Source organism: Erpetoichthys calabaricus, chromosome 17, assembly GCF_900747795.2.
Source record: "Erpetoichthys calabaricus chromosome 17, fErpCal1.3, whole genome shotgun sequence".
Classification (NCBI taxonomy): Eukaryota; Metazoa; Chordata; class Cladistia; order Polypteriformes; family Polypteridae; genus Erpetoichthys; species Erpetoichthys calabaricus.
The window spans coordinates 92,499,478-92,516,475 of record NC_041410.2 but is presented as its reverse complement, the minus strand read 5'-3'; the positions used below and the strand labels follow the sequence as shown (position 1 = coordinate 92,516,475).

At 43.6% G+C, this 16,998-nt stretch overlaps 1 protein-coding gene across 1 annotated transcript in view; it reads right to left on the bottom strand.

The window, feature by feature from the left end:
• aldh1a3 (aldehyde dehydrogenase 1 family, member A3) overlaps positions 1-16,214 on the bottom strand; it is a 71,898-nt gene extending 55,684 nt beyond the window's left edge. The window contains exons 1-4 of the mRNA XM_028822963.2: positions 16,030-16,214; positions 14,102-14,206; positions 6,244-6,384; positions 447-576 (exon numbers count right to left, since the gene is read on the bottom strand). Of these exons, the coding sequence (XP_028678796.1) occupies positions 447-576; positions 6,244-6,384; positions 14,102-14,206; positions 16,030-16,125 (472 nt within the window). The 5' untranslated portion in view covers positions 16,126-16,214. The remainder of the gene's footprint in view (positions 1-446; positions 577-6,243; positions 6,385-14,101; positions 14,207-16,029) is intronic.
• Between the last annotated feature and the right edge of the window lie 784 nt (positions 16,215-16,998).

The window sequence follows — 16,998 nt, the reverse complement described above, 5'->3', positions numbered from 1 at the left end:
GCTCAAGTAGAACGGGTGGGAGACAAAGAGGCGAGATTGTGTTGGTTTGGACTTGTGCAGAGGAGAGATGCTGGGTATATTGGGAGAAGGGTGCTAAGGATAATAATAATAAATTTTATTTAGAGCTAATAGGGAAGGGGAGAAGAGGAAGGCCTAAGAGAAGGTTTATGGATGTGGTGACAGAGGACATGCAGGTGATGGGTGTAACAGAACAAGATGATGAGGACAGAAAGAGATGGAAGAAGATGATCTGCTGTGGCCACCCCTAACAGGAGATGCGGAAAGAAGAAGAAGAAGAAGTCTATAAAACAAATTTTAGTGTCAGTATTGCAAAGCTGTATGCGAACCGAAGCCTGCCTGTTTCATTTCCGAATTCCGCGGGTCCGTGAACAACACTAAAACCAAACCGAATGGTCAATGAGGAAAACGTAAGCCGGGCGACTCACCCACTGGTAAGGCCTTGCCGTGGATTTTGTCGGCCCAACCCGCGTAGTATCGCAGAGTTTTGATACATCCTTCCAGGTCAATGAAGAAGGCTTGCAGAAATGGTTTGCCGGTATCCATGGTTTCCAGGGTCTGAAATGAAGAAAAAAAAAAAAAAAAAAAAAAAAAAAAAAAAAAAGTAAGAAGACATTCTGCTGAAGGCTTCATTAAAACGCTCAAAAAGATGAAACTGGACTGACAAGTGTCTCCTTCTATTACCTGATGTACCTGAAACTGCATTTTACCCAAATTAGCTGAACAGAATTAGATTAGAACTCTTTAACTGAAGAAACAGAGAGAGAGAGCTGCCCTGGCTCCTGTCCATCAGGGGTCTGCATGCTTTCCGAATCCACTGTACATGACCTTCACTAGTCTTTAAATGTCAATATAATGTATACATACATTTAACATACTAAGGGTCGCATGATTACTCGCGAATCACTGTGGCCGGACCCATGATCTTGGTTAAAATCGAAAGCTTATGATTGAGAAGGTGACATGGCAGAGAGGGAGGAAAAAAAAAAAAAAGCAGCAACATCTGCTGAGCATGAAGCAAACTGCAGAAGCTGGTTACATGATAGGAATAATAAGAATAACAGTCCTAGTATTGGTCACGTGATTATTCTAAGAAAGAATTTGATTTTTTTCCAGTTTCAAATAGTATATAACATTATTCATGAGCTGCTAGGTCTAGAACGTTGATCTTGGTCAAAATCAAAAGCTTATGATTAAGAAGGTGACATGGCAGAGAGAGAGAAAGAAAAAAAAAGCAGTGACATCTGCTGAGCATGTAGCGAACTGAAGAACCTGATTACATGATAGGAATAGGAAGAAAGGCAGACCCAGCATCTGTCACATGATTATTCATGAACCACTGGGGCTGGAACCTTTATCTTGGTCAAAATTGAAAGCTTATGATATGATGCACGGTGACGAAGCAAAACACGTGGATAGCAGCAATCTCTGCAAAGTTAGCAGGGTTCAGGTCTTTCTTACGACAAACTGAGAAGGTGACATGACAGAAAGGAAAAAAAAAAGCAGTCACATCTGCTGAGCGTGAAGCAAACTGCAGAAGCCAATGATGATGAAAGAAGAATGACAGCACCAACATCTGTCACATGATTAATCGTGAATCACTGATGCTGGAACCTTGATGTTCATCTTCATGAAAAGCTTACGATGTGATGCACACTAGTGAGGCAAAATATAGGCTAGTGGCAACTTCCGCAACGTTTGTAGGGTTCATGTCTTTCTTACGACAAACTGATGAAGAAGGTGACATGGCAGACAGGGAAAAAAAAGGAGCGACACCTGCTGAGCATAAAGCAAATTGCAGAAGCCAATTACATGATAGGAAGTAAATGCCCCAGCATGTCACATGATTACTTGTGAACCACTGGGGCTACAACCTTGATGTCGGTCATAATTGAAAGCTTATGATGTGATATGTGCTGGTGAATCACAAATGTAACTAGCAGCATCCCCCGTGAAGTTATTGGGGTTCACATCTTCCTTATGATAAACTACATAGGCAAACTGATCAAGGTGACATTGGAAAAAAAAATGAAAGGAAAGAGGTGGCATCTGCTAACTGTGAAGCAAATTGCAGAAGCCAATTACGTGATAGGAAAAAGCAGATTGGCACTCTCAGCATCTGTCGCATGATTACTTCCAAACCACTGGGGCTACAGCCTTGATGGTGGTCTTAATTGAAAACTTATGACATGATGTATGCTGGTCAATGAAAAAGCGTGGCCAGCAACAACCTCCGTGAAGTTATCGGGTTAACGTCTCTCTCACGACAAACTGCAGAGGCAAACTGATCGAGAAGGTGACATTGCAGAGAGAAAAAGAAAAGCAGCAACATCCGCCGAGTGTAAAGCAAATTGCAGAAGCCAATTAAGTGATAGGAAGAGGAGGAATGACAGCTCCGGCACACGACCTGCTTGAATTCGCCATCTTCTGGCGGCTGGGACCTCGATGTCGGGAAGACCAGAGGTCTGCGTATTTTCTAGTTAATATGGACAGCTTCAGACATTATACGCTTTATCAAACCTGTTAATGACAAGCTATTTAAGTACCCTGGATGAGCACTCCTTAATAATAATACATTTTATTTATATAGCGCCTTTCCCATGTTCAAGGTTTTTTTTTTTTAGGGTGATAAAACCATCAGGCCCTCAAGAATGAAACACATCAGCTCAAGTATATTTTAGAGGTGGACATTTCAAAAGGTGTTCCCCCACCCCTTTACAATTTGCTTCTCATGCTTTGAAGACTACACTCCCAATATGCTGAGAAGCCTAAAGGATCAGGCTGGGAGAGATTTTATGGTGGGTTGAAATAACCCAGAGTGAAAACTAGACTTGAAACTGGATGCTGCAAAACTGGATCTCGAGAAGGTTAACCATCAGGAGGCAAAGAGGACAGATAAGAGGAGGATGAGGGTCATCAGTGGAGGTCCACGGGGTCTGTTAATTTCACTGATTTATATTAATGACATTGAGCTGTGGGGCAGCATTAACCACTGGGGCCACCCTGAAAACCTTTAACAGAATAGCTGGCCACCTCAGGATACTGGAAAGTGAGGAGACGTCACGCGTGTTTCGTGGTGGTGGTGGTGGGGCACTACCGAGTGAAGATGCCCGTTTCAGTCACCCACCCAGTCACTTCTTCTCAGGCCAACCGCCCTTGGAATGCTCATACAGCTCCCATCTCGCGGTGTTTAACAACTTTAAACGGCTGTTCCTAATGTACGGGCCCAGCGACAGATCCCATGACAAGTGATGCCGGCAGCCTTCCATTGGGTTTTGGCAAAGTATAAATTGGGAAAAAATAAAAAAACATTCAGAATGTGCTGCGGTTTAAAAAACACACACAAGGTTGGCAAAGACAGGCTCGGCTCGTCCCTGGTGAGAATTAAAACCTCTGGGTTTAAGAAGATCTAATTGAATTAGCCAATTTGTGTTCTGGCTTTGCAGCTTAACGCAAATCAGCTTACTGCACATAAGTGTGGATACTGTCATTTATCTGGAAAGAAAAGAAATCAACAAGGGAAATGTTGAAATGGCTTTCGTTTCATTTCGAAGAAAAGATGAGCTATTGGGATAAGCGAGCTGCAGTGGGGTGGGGGGGATTGCCGGCCCCCTCCCAGTTGGCTTTGGCTCATTTCATTGCTCTCTTTCGAATCCTTAGTTGGATTTGCTTGCTTGGCCATACGAGGGTTCGGATTCAGGAGCACTAATTTCGTGAGTAAACTTAGGAGAAGCAAGCAAAAGGCAAAACAAACGAGAATTAAAAACCAAACTGAAGTGACCAAAATCCAGAAGACAGGCAAAACTGAAAGTCAAATAACACGCAATAAAGTCGAAAACCAAGCAAGACAAGAAATCACGCAAGAAGTCAAAATCAAAGTAACTTAAACAGCAGCCGGCATAAAAAGTCAGCCTTTTGCTTTATCTACAGGTAAAAACAAAGGTCACGACCCTGGAGACCACGCCTCCTAGAAATGCAGGATGTGACCCTGACAACCGTACACAATATGGCTTCAGCCTAAATCATGACAGCTAGTTAGTGATTGTGACGGACATTTTCTCATTTCCATTTACTCACTTAGCAGATGTTTTTATCCTAGATAGATAGACATTAATTTTAGTATAGTAGGCAAGATAGATAGATAGATAGATAAAGACATTAATTTTGGTATAGTAGGCAGGATAGATAGATAGATAGATAGATAGATAGATAGATAGATAGATAGATAGATAGATAGATAGATAGATAGATAGATAGATAGATAGATAGATAGATAGATAGGATACTTTATTAATACCAAGGGGAAATTCACATAATCGAGTAAACATCATTCTCTACTATTTGGAAACAAGGAAGTAAAGTTCACAAAATCGAAGGGCTCAGGCTGCCCTGCCGCGTGCCCACTTGATTGATAACTACACGCTGCTGTCCCCTACGGTGCCGTTACGATTTATTTACACGGATGACATAAATCTGTAAGCTTAGCATTCACCCTGATCAGCCTTTAACGCTCAGCGTGACTTTGTGGCATCATTTAATTGTAAAGGACCCTGGTCCTCCCTGTGTGGAGCTGTCATGTTCTCCCCGTGTCCTTGGGGGGAGGTGCTACAGTTTCCTCCCACAGTCCAAAATATGCAAATCAGGTGGACTAGTTTGGCTAAGTTGGCCCCTGTGTGTGTGTGTATATATTTGCTCGGTGATGGACTGGCGTCCTGTCCAGGTGTTGTTCCTGCCTTGCGCCCGATGATGCTGAGGTAGGCTCCAGCTTCCCCCTTGTTTCTGTCCCACAAAAGCAGGTTAAGTAAATGGACGAATGGATAGAAATGTCTCTCTATTGTAATAGGGACGAGATGCGACTTTCTCAGAGAGACACTTTCACGTCCCGCGAGACGAGACTTTGTGCCAAGAGATTTAATCATGCCTGGGGCCAGAAATAAAAGACAAAGAGTAGATGACAAAGTAGAACGTTGTACAGAATTCAAAAATGCTGGCATGATACACATGCAGAGCGGGTTGGAGATAATGGAAGTACGAAAACTCGAAAGTCTCCAAAAAATGATAGCAAAGATCACATCAGCGCAAACGAACAGAAATTATTACTCGGTGAAATAACGGAACAGCGAAAAGAGATCGAATATATTGTTAGGATTTAAACTTTAAGTCGGAGACGTGTAGATCGTCTAATTCGTGTTGCCATCAGGGAAAAGTGTTTCTTCCCCAGTGAAGTGGCGTATCCTCGAGAATTAAAAGATTTGCTGTTTGGTGAAAGTGAAATCCACATACGCGAGCGGCAGAGACGTGAACTGGCTGGCGTTTAGCGCAGTCCGGGGGGTTGGTGAGCAAAGCGAGCAGGGGACAAAGCCCCCTAGTTTATTTAAAGAAACAGAGCCAGTGAGCGTGTGCAAATGAATCTCAGACATGTAGTTGTAGGGCTCCGTGTGAGCCGAAAAGTGACAGCTAGGACAATGGATTAGACGACGACGATATTCCTTTAAGTCCGCAGGTGAAGTCACCCGTTGTTTTGGTGGCACTGGGGCAGCTGAAGACCACAGGGCTGATATCTTTGGTTTGATTTCTGGAAAGTAAAGGCATGGATCCCGGGCATCCGACAATACATATACAGTATACATACACATACAGTATATACTTACATATATACATACATACCATATATATTTTGTGTTGGGTGGCCGGGTCCCATGCCTGGCCGGGACGCGCCATCTACACATGTTTCAGGGGAGCAATCATGGACTGCTCAATACCCCCCCTGGGACGCTGGATGGTGCCTCAGTTTCCCACAGGGCACCATGGGAGATGGAGTTCTCCACAGCCCTGTTGGGATCTGGGGTGGCCGCCAGGGGGTGCTGCAACTCTATAGCCCCGCCCAGAAGAGCAATCAGAAGCAGGTGATCAAGCACCTGGAGCACTTCCGGGTGGGCTATAAAAAGGGCCGGCAGCCACCACTCAGGGCCAGAATCGGGAGGAAGAGGACGAGGTTGCCAAGGAGGAGTGGTGGTGCCAAACGGGAGTGTTGTGCTGTTTGGATTAAGTGCTTTTTGGACTGTGTTGTGGCTGGAGGGATTACGGGGAAGACGCGCCCTCCAGCTGAAGAAAAATAAGTCTGTGTTTTTACACATGCCTCTGTGTCAGTCTGTGCCGAGTCAGGCACTATACAGCATCCTTTATCACATATAACTAAACCAAATAAATCAAACAGACACTTACGGCAAGAGTGACCCGGTCCCGCTCCACAAGATCGGCCAGCTTGTGTAACAGCCTTCCTCTGCTCGAGCCGTCCATTTGTCTCCAGGGCGAGCCCCTTTGAAAGGCGGCTTTGGCTGCTTCCACTGCTTTATCGACGTCCTCCTTGGAATCCATCAAAGAAAGAGAGAGAAAAATAAATTGTAAAAAGACGTAACTATGGGCATTTCTGCTCTTTATGGACATTTTGCACCCATGCAGTTCCTCCGGTATTATCAGCATCAATGTCTTCACTGGCCGCTTGCTGTCCTTTTACACTTTGCTCCTCCATCCACTTCCTAAACTGTCCATCCAATTTCCAATTTGCTTACAGATTTGCAGGTTGTCAGTCGGTGCAACACAAGACTCAAACCAGCATGGGGTGGCAGACCACCTCAAGGCTGGATTTGGAGTTGCCAGATTACCTAATGCGTGTCTTAGGGATCTGAGAGAAAAACAAAAAAGTACCCTGCAGACCCGATGGGTAGAACCCACTAGGCTCCACATGGAGAGTGAATGTGCCTGGATTTGAACCCTCAACCCTGATGCTGTGAGGCAGTAACTCCATCAGCGGCATTTCTAGGCCTGCTGTATCCAACTGTAGGGTTGTAGGAAGAAACAGGACGGCACATTGACACCCGCAACGGGCTGATCAACCCAACCTGCCCATCTGCAGAGAAAAAAAAATAAAAGAAACTCCCATTTGCCAAAGACATGCATGGCAAGATAACGGGAATCTCTAATCTGGTTATCTGCCATCCAAAGTCGGGTCTTGCCTGATGCCCACTGCTACTGAGGTGACTCCTGGACTGGATTTGTGGCTACAAAGCCTTTCCTCAAGGTTTCTTCCATTCTACAAGGGTTTTCTTAGAAAGTCAAGGCTATGGGGGGGTGGGGGGTGGGGGGGGATTGTCAAAAAAAATAAAAAACCCGGGCCTGCCCACTGAGGCATTCCTTGTGCAATTTTTGGGCTAAACAAGAAATAAATTGTTGTTGTACAAAGATGAATTTGTCATTTAGGTTTTGGCGTCCTTCTAGCTTTTAAAAAGCATTAACAAGATGCGACTCAGAATGCCCGGAAATGTGGATCTGCAAATGGACAGATGACTCATTTTATTTTATTTTATTGCATTTTGGAGATCCAGCACAGAAAACTGTGCCCGTCTTTAATGAGGCACAAGAGAATTCAAGGCAGTGGTCCTGCTCAAATAAATTTACAGTGCGGGTCGGCCCACTGACAGACAAGGACAGGCCGCCAACACGCCAGCACTTTACATAAATGACATTTTAATTGTTGCCAGACTTGGTGCAGTTTTGTGGAGTTAAAAAAAAAAATCGTTTACCACGCTGTCAGGGGGCCATCTTAGAGCTATAAAATCTCAAATTGGAGTGCAAATAAAAAAGTAAAAAAAAAAAAAACACGTCTGAATTAGCGTAAGCCGCCCTTAAAAAATGTAATGATTTACTTGATGAGGTACAAGTGCATAATAAACAAGAAGAGCTGTGGCAGATATTTGAAATATTAAAATGTATGCTCCAATTGAAATGATTCAAGTCTAAATATTGTTAATTGTAGTAGAGATTTGTTATATTTCACCTTGTGATGGGGGTCCATGAAGGGATGGACCCCCTAGTAAAGGATCAAAAATAACATCATATTCATATCGCCAACCTTGAAATAGTCTGAAACGATACCTCACATGCTAGGGTTTGAAATTTGTCATTTTTCACCCTCTGATGGAGGTCCATACAGGGCTAGACCCCTAGTAAAGGGTCAAAAGAAAAAATAAAAAATAATAATAATAAAAAATTCCATATTTGTAATCAAATCAAGTCAAGTCGGGCAGCATGCACAGGTACAGCGTGTTGCCGCACCCACTACATGACAAAACAACTTAGGATCCCGGTTGACAACCCCCCAGTCAGACACGCGGTCCAGTCCCACCCTCCAGAAATGAGCCTCTGTATACAGCAGCCAGGTATTACGTGGGCGACCCCTTGGCCTGGTCCAGCCACTCGGGTCCCCAACAATGATGGTCCTGTGAGCCGGATCACCCTCGGGGAAACACGCCACATGGCCATAGTGCCGTAACTGACGCTCCTTCACAATGCAGGTCATGTATCTCATTAAATAATATCAATATCAAATATAATGGACAATATCAAATATCAAACTCAATATCAAACATAAGATCACATTTGTGATCGTCAACCTTGAAATAGCATACAACAACTCTCCACATGCCTGTATTACCGATTCCCATTTTTTCAAAATTTTGTAAAAAAAAAAAAAATTTTTTAAATTATATAGTGCCTTTCATATGTATCTATCATATACAGTGCATCCGGAAAGTATTTACAGCGCATCACTTTTTCCACATTTTGTTATGTTACAGCCTTATTCCAAAATGGATTAAATTCATTTTTTTCCTCAGAATTCTACACACAACACCCCATAATGACAACGTGAAAAAAGTTTACTTGAGGTTTTTGCAAATTTATTAAAAACAAAAAAACTGAGAAATCCCATGTCCATAAGTATTCACAGCCTTTGCTCAATACTTTGTCGATGCCCCTTTGGCAGCAATTCCAGCCTCAAGTCTTGTTGAATATGATGCCACAAGCTTGGCACACCTATCCTTGGCCAGTTTGGCCCATTCCTCTTTGCAGCACCTCTCTAGCTCCATCAGGTTGGATGGGAAGCGTCGGTGCACAGCCATTTTAAGATCTCTCCAGAGATGTTCAATGGGATTCAAGTCTGGGCTCTGGCTGGGCCACTCAAGGACATTCACAGAGTTGTCCTGAAGCCACTCCTTTGATATCTTGGCTGTGTGCTTAGGGTCGTTGTCCTGCTGAAAGATGAACCGTCGCCCCAGTCTGAGGTCAAGAGAGCTCTGGAGCAGGTTTTCATCCAGGATGTCTCTGTACATTGCTGCAGTCATCTTTCCCTTTATCCTGACTAGTCTCCCAGTCCCTGCCGCTGAAAAACATCCCCACAGCATGATGCTGCCACCACCATGCTTCACTGTAGGGATGGTATTGGCCTGGTGATGAGCGGTGCCTGGTTTCCTCCAAACGTGATGTCTGGCATTCACATCAAAGAGCTCAATCTTTGTCTCATCAGACCAGAGAATTTTCTTTCTCATGGTCTGAGAGTCCTTCAGGTGCCTTTTGGCAAACTCCAGGCGGGCTGCCATGTGCCTTTTACTAAGGAGTGCCTTCCGTCTGGCCACTCTACCATACAGGCCTGATTGGTGGATTGCTGCAGAGATGGTTATTCTTCTGGAAGATTCTCCACTCTCCACAAAGGACCTCTGGAACTCTGACAGAGTGACCATCGGGTTCTTGGTCACCTCCCTGACTAAGGCACTTCTCAACCCGATCGCTAAGTTTAGATGGCCGGCCAGCTCTAGGAAGAGTCCTGGTGGTTTCGAACTTCTTCCACTTACGGATGATGGAGGCCACTGTGCTCATTGGGACCTTCAAAGCAGCAGAAATTTTTCTGTAACCTTCCCCAGATTTGTGCCTCGAGACAATCCTGTCTCGGAGGTCTACAGACAATTCCTTTGACTTCATGCTTGGTTTGTGCTCTGACATGAACTGTCAACTGTGGGACCTTCTATAGACAGGTGTGTGCCTTTCCAAATCATGTCCAGTCAACTGAATTTACCACAGGTGGACTCCAATGAAGCTGCAGAAACATCTCAAGGATGATCAGGGGAAACAGGAGGCACCTGAGCTCAATTTGGAGCTTCATGGCAAAGGCTGTGAATACTTATGTACATGTGCTTTCCCAATTTTTTTATTTTTAATAAATTTGCAAAAACCTCAAGTAAACTTTTTTCACATTGTCATTATGGGGTGTTGTGTGTAGAATTCTGAGGAAAAAAATGAATTTACAGTAATCCATTTTGGAATAAGGCTGTAACATAACAAAATGTGGAAAAAGTGATGTGCTGTGAATACTTTCCGGATGCACTGTAGTGTCTTACCTAGCTATCTATCAATCATTACAACACTTATTAAAAATAATCTAAATTTACTCATAAGGCATACATATGGAGCTTGGACTGGACAAATGTAAAACGGTTCATATACAGAAAGAAACCCTTAGAGCAGGTGGCCATTCCCTCTAAAATGACAACCGAATCGAGGCCAGGACAGATGGTGAGCTATACAAATACTTTGTGTTTTAAATGTTTATCCTGTCGGAACCCAAACAGATGAAATACACTCTTAGACAAAAACCATTTGTCACGTCTTTCACAGACACTCACGCCACACTAATACTCTCATATTCCTTCAAAGTCCGCTTGTAGGTCTGGATAGGATCTCTGAAGTGACAGTTCAGCGTCTCAGTCTGTTTGAGAACATGCCGGTGCAGCTCCTCCACAAACTGCCCCATCACAGACTGTTTATCCGCCATAACGGAGAGCTCCAGCTCCCACATGGTCATCGTGAGAAACTTGGAGAGATTTTCTAGCAGAGTCTACTGCTGCTGCCACCAAGGGTCAATGTCCAGGCTATGTCAGAACTACGTTAAAAATTAAAAGAACAAGAAGGTCCACTTCAAAATGTGGACTGGGCAGCACAGCCTCCAGACTTAACCTCCATTGAGTTAGTTTGGGATGAATTGGGCAGAAGGGGGAAAGGAAAGCAATCTACAAGTGCAACCAACACATGTGTGGGAGCTTCTGCAACAGAGATAGATAGATAGATAGATAGATAGATAGATAGATAGATAGATAGATAGATAGATAGATAGATAAGCGTAGTTGGCAGGATTAGATAGATAGATAGATAGATAGATAGATAGATAGATAGATAGATAGATAGATAGATAGATAGATAGATAGATAGATAGATAGATAGATAGATAGATAGATAGATACTTTATTAATCCCAAGGGGAAATTCACATACTCCTAGCATACTGATAAAGAACAATATTAAATTAAAGAGTGATAACAATGCAGTTATACAAACAGACAATAACTTTGTATAATGTTAACGTTTACCCCCCCTGGGTGGAATTGAAAAGTCGCAATAAAAATAAAATAAAAGTTGAAACAGAAAGAAGGCCACGTGTGTGTTTGGCTCGGATACGAGGGGACGTGAAGCTAAAGTTTATCAGACTTGGCGCCGTCCCTAGCTCTGTCTTGGCCTAGGTCCGATATGGCTGGTAGCAGTTGGGACAACCCCAGCAAATGTAATTTGAATAACAATAAATATTAATAACACATTATTATTGCATTATTCTCAAATCTTTATTGTCAAATATATGGTTGTGGAGGCCGGTGATTACCCTGGCACAAGTGGTGAAGATGCCAAAGGATTTGCAGACAACCACATTCATACTCGCACGATTGACAGCGACTGGACATAAACAAAGTGTGGACGGGACGCCATTCTGAAGGAGGGTTTGCCCACAAAAGCATTCACACTCGCACAGTTTGTAATTGTCAGTTAACCCAAACTGAATAATAATGATGATAATGACGATAATAATAATACACACCACATTAAACTGCCCTATGTCTTGGCCTAGGCCCAATACAGGAGGTACCAATCCTAGAAAACACTTTGAACAATAATAATGATAATAAATTATAAATGTCATCCTCAGACCTGTTTAGTCTAATTCAGGGTTGGGGGTACTGGAAACTGCCCTGGCAGGAGTGGTCAGGAACCAGTCCGGGACAGGACGCCATTTTGTTGAAGGGTATGTGGATAACCACATTCATATTCACAGAATTTACAGTGCAATTGGCAGTTAATCCAAATGTCGTAATAATAATAATAATAATAATAATAATAATAATAATAATAAAAGCTTGCAGTGGACTCAAATTACCAGTGGAACTCTATTCATGGTGATGCACTGGCACTTGATTGAAGAGCATGGAGGTGGGAGATCCCGTCTCTGTGGAACTTTACACTCCACAATACAATTGCAGTGGATTGAAGAGTAGTGTTGGGGGTGGGGGGGTAGATGGGGGTAATCCCCAATGGCAGGGCCGGATTAAGACCCTAAGAGGCCCTAAGCACTTAACAGATTTTGGTGCCCCTGTATATGTGAGCTGCACTTACACTCCGTGGACGACTGCACAGGAGAGCTGATGTGACCAAGACAAGGACGATCATGTGAGGCTCGGTGGTCCATGTGGCAGTTAAGCGATTCGAATTTTGTTGTGTTCCCAGAATGAATATCTCATTAACCTCGATTATTACTAGTATTATTGTATACATATGTATACAATATGAGCGCATAAAGCCGGATATCACATTAGAAGGGAAAATCACTAGACTCAAACTGACCTATTGCGATCAAATTCGCTAGACAAATCGGTCATGCTAGGGATGGTAAGTGGCAGAAGAAGACCTGGCCGCCAGTGGACCCGTTGGCTTAACACCACCAAAGCAGACATGGGCATGAACATAACACAGCTCAAAGAAGCTGTGCAAGATCGAAAAGCATGGAGAGAGCTACCTTATAAAATCGCTGAAGGTCGGAAACGACTGAATGGATAACACACACACACACACACACACACGTATGTCATTTTTCCTTTTAAATTTGGAAGCCCCCCTTTTTGTGGGGCCCGGTTCAGCTGCACCATTTGCAGTTTTGCAAAATATAGTCCATGGTAAATCCGGCAATGGAACTTCTGTGGTGCCCTCCTTCCCTTGATGCCCTAAGCATGGGCTTATTTTGCTTAATGGTTAATCCAACCCTGCCCAATGGTATTGCAAGCCCCACAGTTATAACAGACCATTACTCACTGGGACGTGGAGAACAGCTCCTGGAACTCTAGGTTGAAATTGGATGAAGTGCCGGTACTGTGTACGGATGAGCATCTGCCCAATTCCACCACTAACATGTTTTTATTTCATTCTCAGATCTGCCTAATCCAGTGCTGGGTTGCATTCAGTACTGGCCCATTTCAAGCACTGATTATGATAATAATCCTAACGTATCATAAAACGGAGTCCTACAAATCGGACCTTCTCTGAAGCCGGGAACACAAGGTTTCATGAACTGGGGCTTTGACAGAACAAGCCTGAGGCCGGGTCGTCTTTATCACAGTCACAAAGTAGTGTGCAGGGGCCCCTGTTTTCTTAGCAGATAGTCTTCAGAAACATCGTGGGCCCGCAGTGCTCCTGGGGTCCCCGGGCCAATGCCCATACGTTAAGACGGGTCTTGCCTGGGGCGCACATCAGGTTGTTTTGCCCACAATTCTTGCTTATCACTTCGAGTGGCGGTGTGTGACATGTTGGTCAGACATGGCAATTGAGTTTCACTGTACTCTGAGTGACAGATTCTACTCCTATATTGCTATTAATAATACAAATAAAGGCGAAACTGTGTTCAAAAATGTTGTCAACTTGGTTACAAAACTGCTCTGTTACCCAATGCGCGGCCAACATTCTTGTCTTCTCTTTAACTTCACGACTAGAAGAGCAGCACGTCAAAGTGTCGATGCCTGCGTTTCTACTAATGGCGTGTCGAGCAGCGGCGCTCCGCCTTTAGGCCGCTCGGCTATAAAATGGAAGGAGCGCCTGGTGGTCAGCCTGATGTTCGAGTGGTCCTCTCCCATTACAAGGGGTTTGTCGGTTTGGTTCTAAATGGGGTCGTCCCGCTGGGTCTTCTCAGACTCTTTCTTCGTCCCTCCGAAGACCCCGCAGCGTTTAACTTTCTACGGGTACCTCTTGCCTGAGGAAGGGGCCTGAAAGCTTGCATATCATAATCTTTTTTGTTAGCCACTAAAAGGTGTCATTTTGCTGGACTTTTCATTACGGGTACCTCCGGTAATCTCGGACATGAGGACTCAAGTGTCGCTTACCTTGTCGCCTTCTTCAATCTCGCAGATCTGTGCGCCTGTTGCTGGGTTGTGGGTTGCGAACAGCCGTCCACTCTCAGATGGGTGCCATTCATTGTTAATAAAAATCTATGAGGAAGGAATGCGTGAGTAATTATTAAATTGGCAGACATCGTGAAGCAAGACGGCCCTTAGCGCCACGTTTCGAGTCCCAATAATGCGCTAATCCGGTTATTAAAACTCAGCAGACAGGTGAGGACAAACCCGCGACTGCTCTTTTACATCACAGCTACTCACTACGGCGGTAAAACGACCTTAGAGCATTCAAAACATTCGCTCGGAGGAGCGGCTCCTGAATGCACCATTTTAATTTCCTAGCGCCGTGTTCGAGTGTCCTCGTGTGCGTTTCTTTTCGTTAGCGTGAGTTTCGTCGTCACACTCTGCTTGTGACAGACAAGCCCGCTTGGGGAAGTCCGTAAACACACCCACGAGGACGTGGACAGGTGCCCGTGTGACATGAGTAGGCGTCAAAGATGACACAAGCCAAATACCACGTGAAAACGCACGAGGATTCCAGCGGAGTACTGTATAGTACAAAGTACTGTATAGGAGAGTATAGCAGAGTATGGCTGGCGTAGTAGGGCCGGTCCACGGAAATGTCGGAAAAGCCACTTGTGTCCTGCTATCTAGTATAGTAGAGCAGAGTAGAGTTGAGTAGAGTACAGTAGAGTACAGCAGAATACGGTGCAGCATACTAGTGAGAATGGTAGGACAGTACAGAATAATAATAATAATAATAATTCATTACATTTATATAGCGCTTTTCTTAGTACTCAAAGCGCTAATTACAGTCGGGTATGGTATAAAGTATAGAATACAATATCGTAGAGTAGGGCTTTTAAAAATATAAATCAGAAATATCTCATACATAAAGTAAACATTTAAGAAACAATATACTAGAATACTGCGGTGGGTTGGCACCCTGCCCTGTGCCCTGTGTTGGCTGGGATTGGCTCCAGCAGACCCCCGTGACCCTGTGTTCGGATTCAGCGGGTTGGAAAATGGATGGATGGATGGATATACTAGAATAGACAACAGAATATGGCACAGAGTAAGGTATTGTATAGTACAGTATATTTTAAACAAAATCCAGACGTTTTACCTATATAGTATTGTATAAGAAAGATACTAGATTACAGTACAGTAAAGTATAACAGAGCATGGCAGAGAATAGCATTTAAAAACAAAAGTCAGGCACATGTCATATATAGTATGTTTTGCAACATACAGTAGCATGAATACAGTTTATAAGAGTACAAATCTGGCACAGAGTAAAGTATCTTAAAAATAAATCAGAAATGTAACCTGTATGGTATTGTGTTATATAAGAAAGGATAGCATCGGATGGATTAGCGCAGAGTAAACTAGAGTAGAGTATGGCGGAGTATGGCATTTAAAAGCAAAAATCTCCTTCATATGATACTATAGTATAGTGTATTGGAATAAGAGCATTGAACATGGCACGGAGTATATAGGGCAGTATTTAAACAGAAAAGTCAGAAATGTAGTATTGTATAAAATAGGATAGTATAGGATTGATTGTAGTATAGCCGAGTATTTTTAGTAACAAACGTCTCCTAAACAGTACTATATGGTATAAGTCCCGACAGTTTATATATAGTGGACTGAAGTATAGAATATGGCACGTACTGGAATATTTCAAAACCCCAAAGCCCTGAAGGTGCAGCTCATCGCCGCCTCTGAAGCGCAGTTTCCCAGGCGCACATGGTGCGGTCCCCGTGCGTTTACACAGAGAAGTCGGCGACAGTCGCCTCCTCCTGCTTCGGTTCAGACGCGGCTCGTTCACGGCTATTGAAGCCTCTGACAGGCGCATTTACTAGCGGCAAAGCTCCACCTGATCGGAGTAACAATAATGACAATACAAATCCTACCTTCGTGTGCTTCACTTCCAGATTCTTAATCGGATGCGGGATCAGTGGAGCTTTTTTCTCCGGTTGCCCATTCTCTATCGCGCCATTCTCCGTCATCGTTGCTTGCTGAAGATGGGACACCCAAAGAAGTTTCAGAGCCGGTGCCGCTGTTTGTACTGTCGTGCACCTCCAGCAGCCTTTATAACAATTTGGAGTTCCTCCCATCACATTAAATAGCGGCTGATAATTTCGCTCCGCCCTCTACTTTTAATCTGTCCGTTGTTCGTTTTTTCCACTCCTTTATTTCTGTTCGTTAGGGTTAGCATCGCTATTGGCGATCGTTTGCGAAGGTTGCGCTTCGAGTGACTTTGTGACGTGTGCGGCGGTTTGTGCGAATGGAAGGAGGATGAAAGACACAACCGGCCATTCCACATTTAAACTTAAGTGGACGAACACTTCCGATAACACCGTGTACGTGGGAAAGCAAAACTATGAGACCTCCACAAGATTCATATTTACATGGTGAATCTATCATATAGCGCCTTTCACTGTCTATATAATACAGTGCCTTTCATTAGCGATCGATAATATACTCTCCTTCCTGTCTTATTTTTCTTCTGTTATATAGTGCTCCTATCTATTTATCACAGTGAATAAAACCGTCTATTAAGTAGCAATTAGTAATTTCTGTAGGGTGAACAATTTTACACGATTATACATTTGTTACAACAGAATAAACACAAGCACAAGGGAAACAGACAATCGCTCAAATTCTGTTTCATATAGCGCCATAAACAGCATGCGCAAATCAAGGTGTTTCACAGGCTGAAGGAGGGTATAATGTATTATGTATATTCAGCGAATAGAAATAAACACACACACACAAACGCACAATGTCTGTAAATAATAATAATAACAACCTCACAATAACATATAAAATAACTGAACTTCGCTAACTTGGAAATCTTGAGTAGGGGCAAAGACGAGCAA